This window comes from Trichogramma pretiosum, unplaced genomic scaffold (genome assembly GCF_000599845.2).
Source record: "Trichogramma pretiosum strain Unisexual culture from Peru unplaced genomic scaffold, Tpre_2.0 scaffold95, whole genome shotgun sequence".
Classification (NCBI taxonomy): domain Eukaryota; kingdom Metazoa; phylum Arthropoda; class Insecta; order Hymenoptera; family Trichogrammatidae; genus Trichogramma; species Trichogramma pretiosum.
This window is the reverse complement of record NW_019641618.1, coordinates 213,166-223,346: the sequence shown is the minus strand read 5'-3', so window position 1 is coordinate 223,346 and position 10,181 is coordinate 213,166. Positions and strand designations below refer to the sequence as shown.

At 41.8% G+C, this 10,181-nt stretch overlaps 1 protein-coding gene across 1 annotated transcript; it reads right to left on the bottom strand.

Moving 5' to 3' along the window:
- Positions 1–6,071: 6,071 nt before the first annotated feature.
- LOC111693627 lies at positions 6,072–9,773 on the bottom strand. Its single transcript, XM_023458771.1, has 2 exons — positions 8,925–9,773; positions 6,072–8,825 (listed from the first exon to the last, which is right to left on the bottom strand). The coding sequence occupies exons 1-2, from the start codon at positions 9,771–9,773 to the stop codon at positions 6,072–6,074; spliced, it is 3,603 nt and encodes a 1,200-aa protein (XP_023314539.1).
- Between the last annotated feature and the right edge of the window lie 408 nt (positions 9,774–10,181).

Genomic DNA, 10,181 nt, shown 5'->3' with positions numbered 1-10,181 from the left:
GTTGTTGTTGCTCTGGGGTGTCGCTCGCGACTGATGCTTCGATGCCATTGCACTCGGCTTTTATACAAATTTCTGCTGCTGTTGTCACCATACACGATACCCATTATATCGATCTAACGTGCACTCTAATTGTTATAGTTTCACCGCGAAAATTTACCAGTGCACCGTCCTGATCGACGATGCGTAACTGAATACTGTCTATGCGCTTGACACTCACGGGTAGATATATTACATTCGAGGGTACCTCAATAATTTTGAAGCCCGGGGGCACTGCTGGAAAAAATTCGTGTATCGTGTGCACGCGCTGATTATTTATAAACGCTCCCGAAGTAATATTACACTCCACTCTCAATGCGTTGACTTTGAGTATTGCTACAGGTAGATCGGAGATGTGCTCCTTGCCTGGCTCGAGCACACGGCTGGTAAAGCCCAAAAGCCTACCGATAGAGTCTTTTGGTCGAAAGTCAACCTGTCTACTGCACAACAATGTGCTGCGAAGAGTATTGTTGTTGGGCTTTAATGAGAACTCGATATTCTCAGATGATAGGGCAGTCTTTAGATAGCTTTCAATATCTTCAATTTCATAACTCCCAGGCTGTATGCTGATAACTTTATTATCGTCGAGATACAATCGATTGCAGCCGTATTCAATATTAGGAATTGAGTTGAACGTTAGTAGTTCGATGAGTCCCAAGACGTAGTTTTTGTTCGCATCCAGCTCGATGGGTGGAAAGTAGTTGGATTCGAGAACGGAAGACTGGCCTGAGAGAGTCAAAGTCAATGAATCACGCATGACGGTTGGTTGTCGAATGAATGCTTAGCTTGATATACATGTGCTTATATAGCCCCACTAAGAAATTTCAGGCATAAGTGGCCACACCAATGAGTATCAAAATCCTGATATCTTTGATGGTTATACATGACTTCGGGGACTTTGAGGTAATCCACAAGATCTCGAGGCGGCGGTAAATCGCCAAAACTGTCGAAATATATCACTCTCTTGCCGCATTTTTGATATGCCACCCAGTGGGTGCCGGGGCCGATCGAATCATCCAGATTGACGATCGCACTCTCGCGGTAGTGAGCACCGCTACGCGGCAACTCGTCCCTCATGAAGACTCCTCGAAAGTGTGGAATTTTCAAAAGCTCGGCGTATTTGACGAGATCGTAGTTGGTGAGAGCTCTATTTGGTAAAGTTATTTTGAAGTTTTTTTTTTTCCTCGCTTTGTTTCAAAACATAGTCCAAGACCGGTTTTGTATGGTTTTAAATAGAGTCCTTTACCGAGAGCAATTGCCTCCATTTTTCTGTTATGTTTTTTCATTTCATGCAATTCCCGCTCGGCTGCTTTGGCGTCATTCACCGCTTTAGCGATACCCGCGGCCCCGCCCCTCAAGGCACCGACGGCGCTAAGGCCAGCGAAAAGAGGTATGAGAAACGGCAAGGCACCCCCAATTTTGCCGGATACCGGTAGAACGCGTGGAATTTTTACTTTTTTTCTCCCTCCTGCTTTTTTCACGGCTTCTCTAGCCCCCGAAATAGCTGATTTGATTACTGATTTGGAGGTTTTGCCTCGTTTCATGTTCTTCTTAGCAGCCGTAACAACTTTGGCTAATTTCACACCCTGTCCTATTTTCGATTTTATCTTCATTGCGCCAGCTACTGCAAGGGCAGCAATTTTTTCGCCAATCGAAGAATCCCGTGCTCTAACTCGCTCCAAAGCCTTTTCCGCCAAAGTATTGTCAGCACTACTACGTATAGCGTGATTTTTTTGCGAATAAGCAATATCGTGATCTTTGCAGGCACTGTCCAGAGGGTTAATACCCTTATCACCACGAGCTAAACGTTTCGCAAGGTGTGTGCCAGGGCCGCAGTAGCTATAATTTTTAAGATGTAGCTCAAAAGGTAAATTGTCAATCACTTTATCTAGAATGCCTCGACCTCTGTATGTTATCATTACAAGAGCTAGAACGCGAATGTGAAAAAAAGTATAAAAGCCTGGTATTTATAGGAATTCGGCTCATTGTTACGCGCGACTCCAGCAAGCATGGAGTTTTCAAAGCAGCCTTTGAAACTTCCAGTTGGTAATTTTGATATAGTCGAAGAGAAAAGAAAAGCTCGCCGACACGGGGATCTCTTGCCAGACTCTATCAGAGCAGTATTTTGCGGACCTTCGAATTGTGGCAAGACAAACTGCTTGCTCGCTCTGATCACTCATCCGAACGGTCTTCGTTTTGAAAATGTATACGTGTACTCAAAGTCTTTGAACCAACCAAAGTATAAATTTTTGAAAGATCTATTGGAGCCGATAGATGGTGTGCGATACTTACCGTTTAGCGAGCATGAAGCAGTGCTCTCACCGAACGAAGCTCTGCCTAACTCGCTAATGATTTTCGACGATGTAGCCTGTGAGAAGCAGGATAACGTTCGAGCATACTTCTGCATGGGACGTCACAAGAACGTGGACAGTTTTTATCTCTGTCAATCGTATGCCCACGTTCCCAAGCATCTGGTTCGAGACAATGTCAATTTGCTCGTCATATTTCGACAAGATGATGTTAATCTAAGACACATTTACGACGATCACGTGAACACCGATATGTCTTACCCCGTATTCAAAGAGTTGTGCGCCAACTGCTGGAATAGTGATCAGCATAGTTTTTTGGTCATTGACAAGGATAGAGCTGGAGTTAACACGGGTCGATATCGAAAAGGATTCGACAATTTTGCTATAAATATATCATAACATTGATCGTTATGTTTTAGTATATCATTGTACATTACCGCGCTAACATGTCCGAGCGAGAGCAGAGGATACTTCACGAGCTTATCAAATCTCGCGAAGCGATACGTCGCAAGGCATTGATGCTAAAGCGTGGTAGAGATGAGACCGAAAGAACGGTCATCGAGACATTCAAGCCAATCATTAAACCTATCAACAAGCTAGTCACTCTAAACGAAGAAAAAAGTCCGCATGCGAATAAAAAGAAGAAGCTTGAACAGCAGACGGTTAAAACTGATCAAAATTTAAAAGTAGAAGATTCTGAAAATGTTCAAACTTTAAAATTAGAAAATATTAAAGAAGAATCATCAATTTCGAAAGAGAATACTGATCAAGTGGTCGAGGATGAAGAAGATACCGCTGCATGGACTCCCAAGGTCGAAGATGAAATGATTGCAGATTACTTAAACTTGGTTAAAATGCAATCAAATGAACTCGACAAGCTGTACGGTGTCCGCCGGGAAAATGATGAGTATCATTTGGGCAAATCACCGATAAGTATCGATGGAGACAAGGTGTATATTGGAAATGAGCCGTATATCAAGTCTAAAGGTCTGCTCGAACTTTTATTCAAAAAGAATCCAGACCTTAAATATATTACAAATACCGACATGAAAGTTTATGAAAAAATACTAGACTCTACGAATGTCCACCGTAAACGTTTTGCCGATGACGGAGATCTGCGTAAATGTAATAGCAACAAATTCGATAACATCATTGAGCCAATATTCAAAACTGGAAGTGGTATATTACCCCGTTATAAAGTGGTGAAGCGCGGGTATGGTTTATTGCCTCGCTATAAAGTGGCAAAAAGTCGCGGTTCATTGAAAGATTTCGTATACTGGAACGATCCGAACGAGCTAGTGGATAGGCTCAGACTCCTCGTGGCAGAGAGATCTGCTGGAAACAATGCTCACGACAACGAGATCACCTCCATAATCGAAGAACTACGCGAAGATGGGTATATATATTGAGGGCTTCGTTGCAACAATTATCAGTATCAAAATGAGTGTTGACGTATTCGGACGAGTCTTAAGCGACAAGCAAGAGCGTAGCCGAGGAGTTCCAGGCATCGGATACAAACTCACCGAAGACGGTCTTGATTTTGATATCGAGAATAGACGTCTGTGTAACGTAAGAGCTCCTGCAGATGCTCGAGACGCGATAAACTTTGAGACTCTATATTTCAATATAAACAGTATTAGCGAGTCAATTGATAAGGTTCGACAAAAGTTCGAAGTCGAAATAGCTGAGTTGGAACGAAGAATCAGTCTGTTAGAAGCAGCAGCAGATGAGTCAAAAAAAAGATCTCGTAGAGGAGTTGCACAGGCCCGCGCGGCGCAACTATCCTCGGAGGAGGGTGGACGTGCGCGGATTGGATGAGACGTGGCAGGCTGATTTGGTCGAAATGATACCGTATGCTCGAGAGAACGGAGGCTATAAGTATTTACTCACCTGCATCGATATTTTCTCCAAGTACGCTTGGACCGTGCCGGTCAAAAGCAAAACTGGAAAAGACATTGCCGCAGCCATGAAATCAATTTTGTCCAAAGGACTGAGAGTACCGAAACATTTGCATACCGATCGGGGCAAGGAATTTTACAATAAAGACTTTGAAGCGGTAATGAAGAAGTACAACATTAATCTCTATTCAACCTACAGTAATTTGAAAGCATCGATAGTCGAACGATTTAATCGAACTCTGAAAAATATAATGTGGAAGCAGTTTAGCTTGCAAGGTAATCATAAGTGGACAAATATCGTATCGAAATTAACCAGCGACTACAATGAGCGTAAACATCGAACGATTGGCATGGCACCAGCACGAGTCACACAAAAGAACGAGAAAGATATTCTGAAGACGAAATTTGTTCAAAGAGTCGGATCAGTATCACGGAAGTTTAAAATTGGCGACCAAGTTCGCGTGAGCAAGGCAAAGCATCTATTCGAGAAGGGTTATGAGCCGAACTGGACGACTGAAATCTTCACTGTGCGCAGAGTAGCCCCGACGGATCCAGTAACTTACCATTTGCAGGACTACCTCGAGCAGCCGATCTCCGGATGTTTTTACGAAGAAGAACTTTCAAAAGCAAAGCATGCGGACATTTACCTCGTAGAAAAAGTTATCAAGAGACGTGGAGATCAGGCTTATGTTAAATGGCTAGGTTTCGATGATAGTCATAATAGTTGGATTAATAAAAAGGATATTGTATGATTAAATAAATAAAGAGACATGTGTGTATATTTTTAAACAAACGTTTTCTTTTATTTAACGAACCTTATGAGTAGCATTACATCGCCATCATAGTATAACAATTCTTTTAATAAGTATAACCCATACCTTACATCATAGTATAACAACCAATTCTTTTAATAAGCATAACTCATGCCTCACATCACCATTATAGTATAACAATTCTTTTAATAAGTATAACGCATACCCACACACACTTTACAATAATTAAAATTTACTCTTTTTCAAAAAACTGAACACATTGTTCCACACACTTAATGTATAAATTGTCGATCTTTATGTCACTGAAGGTGTCAAGCAACGCATCGGAAACTTGTTTCGGTAGAAACATTTGGAACTCCTGGTCGAGCTGAACTACGATTTTCGGACCATATTTCGTCACTGCTTTTTTAATGGCGGTAACTTTATAATTACGATCTGCCACCAGATCTGTAACTTTCTTTAGTGGTAAATACGTTACTTTGCTCTTAGCCAGCTGATTGATTTTTTGAAAATCCATTTTTTATAAAATTAAAAAGATAGTGAAAGAATTGTGCAAGTGCTGTGGGATCTTTCTGATCGACGACTGTGCCTTGGCTCGAGCTCCTCGCTCTATTTATCGGTCGACCCCCACTCTCAATAAGCTCTCCCTACCCCCAGCTACTCCAGTAATGAATAGTCTCTTCATACTCGAGCGAGCGATGATGTCATCGCGGGGAAAACCCGAACATTCTTTGTGTAACTTGATATCAATACTCCGAATAACCGTTGAGAAATTAAACTTGATACATACTGTGTACTTCTTTAATGTAAACCACCAATGGAATTCTTTAGTTATCAGTAGGCATTGCTTGAAATAAATTCTTGGAATAAACGTCAAGAAATGTAACTTGATACATCCGGTGCACTTCTTTAATGTAACTTGATATTAAGCTCTGATGGAATTCTTAAGTTCTCAGTATGCATTGCTTGATATGAATTCTTGGAATAGCCGTCCAGAAATGAAATTTGTTACATCCGGCAGGCTCTATTATTCGATAATTTTTAGTATATATATTTTAATTATACTTTGGCTTCTTGGCTGGAGGCTCGCTAGCGATGTCTTTGTGGCCCCACGGCAGAGTGTCGAAGGTCCCTGGTACTAGGTATCGTTTGTCATCATGAGGACTGAGTGCGATCTTCTTCTCCTTCTCGGATCGCAGAACGTGGAGGCGCGAGCGAATGTTGTGCTGCTCCCTCGAGATGATTGTATTCTCTCTCAAGCACTGCAGGTAGTCGTCAAAGGTAATGGTATTCTTTACCACCGATGACTTGATACCTTTGATCTTTTTGATGACACCACCATTTTGAATATCGACGCTGTACATTTTACTGCGCAGGCCGCAAAACCGCCGCAGTATTTTTCCGCAAAGTTCATCCTTCATAAGTCCAATCTTCTTGGAGTTTTCCCGAAGTAATGGCATTCCGAATGGATTGTCTTTCTCGTAGTCAAATGTATCAAACTCATTGATATTATCCTTATGCTTCATAACCTCGTATACGTTTTGGCCCCGTATCTCGTACACCAAGCTATCGGTGTCGGTGTACAAGACTTTGCAATTGCTTCCAAAACGATCGCGCATAAAATCGTAGTGGAAGCGATAGAGTTGTGTCTTTGATATATCTAATATGCTGAATCCAACGTATACGGGTTTATCAATGGTGACTGTTGTCTTTGAAAGCTGGATTGCGACCAGGTTTTCGTCAAAGATCGCTCGGCTGTGAAAATTTGGCTTCGAGATTTGAGCTTCTGCTTCGTAACGTCCATCCCAGCTTGAAACAAGCTTGACATCGATTCTTTTTCTGACGTTTTCCATAGTTTTTCCAAATATGGCGTTATTGCAGAGCTTGTATTGTTGTTTCTCGAAGTCATTATTGCTATTTTTTCTCTTCTCGGTGTTCAAGTCGATGTAAGACTTGAGCCAGGGTCCCTGTTTAAATTTCAATGCTCGATGGACTTTTGTGACTCGAACACCGAGTCGAACTGCCTGCTGTAGACTCCTGTAGTGAATGACATACTTGTGCTTGCGATTCAGCGTGGTCAAGAGTTTGCGCTGTTTCGAGCCCGGTGGGCAGGCGTGCTCGGGACATAGTGGCAAATCCTTGTGCGAGTCGTGTAATGATTCGGGATATTCCAGGTCCACCTCGAGGATGTATCCGTACTCTGAATCTTCGGACAATGCGTGATAATCTTTGGCATCGGACCATTCAAAGCCTCCGTATGGTAGATTCTGAGCCATTGCCCAACCGTACAAGTTATTTATATCATAGTACATCAGGTATACGTCCTCTTTCTCAGGATTGTAATCCTCGCCCATGTACCTGTTGTTGGCCTCGCTATACCTGCTACAGCATTGCGAGACCCCACCGCGAATTCCTTTCTCGACAAATAGCAACATGTCTACGTCTGTGAGTAATTCTAGCTCGACTTGGGTGTACAAGAGCATTGCATCCCAAGAATAGCCTGGTAATGTATAATAGTGCGCTGGATCTAGTTCATAAGCCTCGTGACATGTTTTTCGAAAGTTCTCAAAGACCTCTACGAGTAATATCACATCCGTTTTGAGGTAAAGATCCGAATATTCACCAAGATTGGAAATTTTAAAGGAGTCCCACACTTCCTTCGCGTGCTCGTAATCTTTGGTAGAAATATCGCTGTCCGTGAGAGAGCTGTAAAACTGTTCGGGTGGTGGTAGTGCTGTCTCTTGGAGCTTCTCGAGCGATGAGATGTACTCGTATGGAAACACTCCTTTTTTCGTGAGAAGATCGATTTGTGCGCCGTTGTAATCCTGGCCAAAAACTTTTCTTAGAGTGGGTTGTTGCTTCAAGTTTTTGGCCAATTTGTCCAGTGATGATGCCATGAACTTGAACGAGTCGATGAAACGAAAAGATAATCTCTGATCCTCCATGAATTTCACGAAGGAGATGTATCGCTCCTTGGTCTGAGGTAGAACCCAGACTCGACCTGGAAATCCCGTAGCTACTTCGCGAATAAAAAGATGCGAATCGTATCCGCTTAGGTTATGGAAGATCACAGGCACGAATCTCACGTCTCTGTAGTTGATGTTGCACTTACTATGAGCTGCGCCTCGATATTCACCCGTAAAATGCGAATGGTCGCGAACTTTGATATCTTTTTCTGTAAATCCCCGCTTGCAAATGTGACAAATTTCGGCTTTTTCGAATTTTACTTTTTCCACGCTGGTAAAACACATTGGCTTTGGATTGTCGAAAAATTCAAGTACCTTGTCGGCGATATCTTGAAGATTTTGGGCAAACCATTCGGACGGGCTCATATCATCATCATTCACTTTTCTATAGCACCTATATTCCGATAGCACATCGTCGAAATTACATTTTAAATAGAGACCGCAACTAAAGGCTTCGTGCACACTGTAGGCTCTTGCCTCGGCCACAGGCTTCAGCACACACTCGAAATCGGCATATATAACAAAAGGCACCCACTCTTTTTTAGAATAGTTCATAAATGTCAGCTTGTTATTGTTCTTGTTGGGTAGCAGCACTTTGCATTTATTTATGCTGGAACAATCTTCTTCGTGGCTCGTCAATTTATCACTCGAATGGAAGTAATGCAAACATCTATCACAAATATATTTTTTTCCATGATGATTGGATAATTGCGAACTGACCAATCTTGACAAATTTTTTATCCAAACGTAGTGATAGTTGATTGGAATATACTCATCGTCATCTCCTGGAGAGTCTTCATCGTCGTAGCGGTCTTGAATCATGAGAAGGTGAACGTGCTTTTCCTGCTTTGAAGCAGTTAGATGTATTGGTTCGACATCGTAATTCTGCTTTAAAATGTATACATTCACTGAAATTTTATTCATCTTTTCAAATTTTGGTACGTCTTTTAATTTCATCGGAAACTCGATCCCGCTAAAGTTCAATTCATTTTCAAACTTTTTGTATTGTTCTACTCGATCTTTATTCTTTCTTTTCCCCGAATATAATGCTGCTAGTATTGCCCACTTGAAGCAAAAATCATCAAAGTTTTTGACATTCACACAAGCTTCCTTCTTGGCAATGGTATCTGGAAGTGGAATGTAGGAGCCCACTCTTGAGGGGTTGTACTTATTAATATTAACTAATAAATGTAGTATTTTGCTCAAAGCCCAGCCTGAGCCTTCCTCTTCAAACTCCTCCATTTGCTTGAGAATGGGCTCTTGAACATTCGAGGTAAACCATTCTCCCAAATCCGTTGATTGCGATATATGCTCATTTTTAGTATTAAAATATTTGTCACCAAAAATGAACTCCCCATCTTTGTTCAATGTCATATATTCTGCTGCTAGCTCTGCATTGACTTTGATCATTGAGTGTTTGTCGAGTGCCTCATTGATCCGTTCCACAAATATAGTGAAGGCATCTTCTAGGAAAGCTGCAGCATCTTTGTGCTTGAAATTGACGATTTGACCGGTTCGAATGCGACACGAAAACGCTGATTTGACATCTTCCCACTTGATGCGCAGCTCGTCGTCACTTAGACCCGAACCGCGTTTCTCGTATCGTGCACGAATGCTAAGCAGATGGCTGAGTTGCGATTGATACTTGTGTTTTTTGGATCGCGACAATATCGATGAAAGAGCATTCTCTAAATATCTAATACCCTCGATTAAAACAGATTCATCAATGCGTTCACCCAAACGCAATGCTCGTCGCAACTCTTCGATCACTTCCGAATACTCACGCTCCATTATGAAAAAACCCTTGAAAGATGCGATTTACTCGACAAATCGACAATTAATGACTGCTCGCACGTCGCTGTCGACCTATTTATATTCATCTCCACAGGTCACGTGACCATGAAGTTATGCATTTGATAGTGCAAAATAAAAAAGTTCTTTGAAATGATAAAACTGGCAAGAAATGAAACTGTATCCGTTCTTTTTGTTTCAAGTTCGCCGACATCTCGGAATTCTCAGAACTCCCAATCGTGAAACTAAATACGATACTCGATTCGAGATGACGGTACTTTCTCAGACAATGAAATCAATGCCACCTCTTTGAAACTTTACTGCACGTTACTGCATTTATGATAAGCAGTGGTATGATAAAATTCTTGAAATCGAACTTAACGCGAAATTTTTATCGCATCAGGGAAT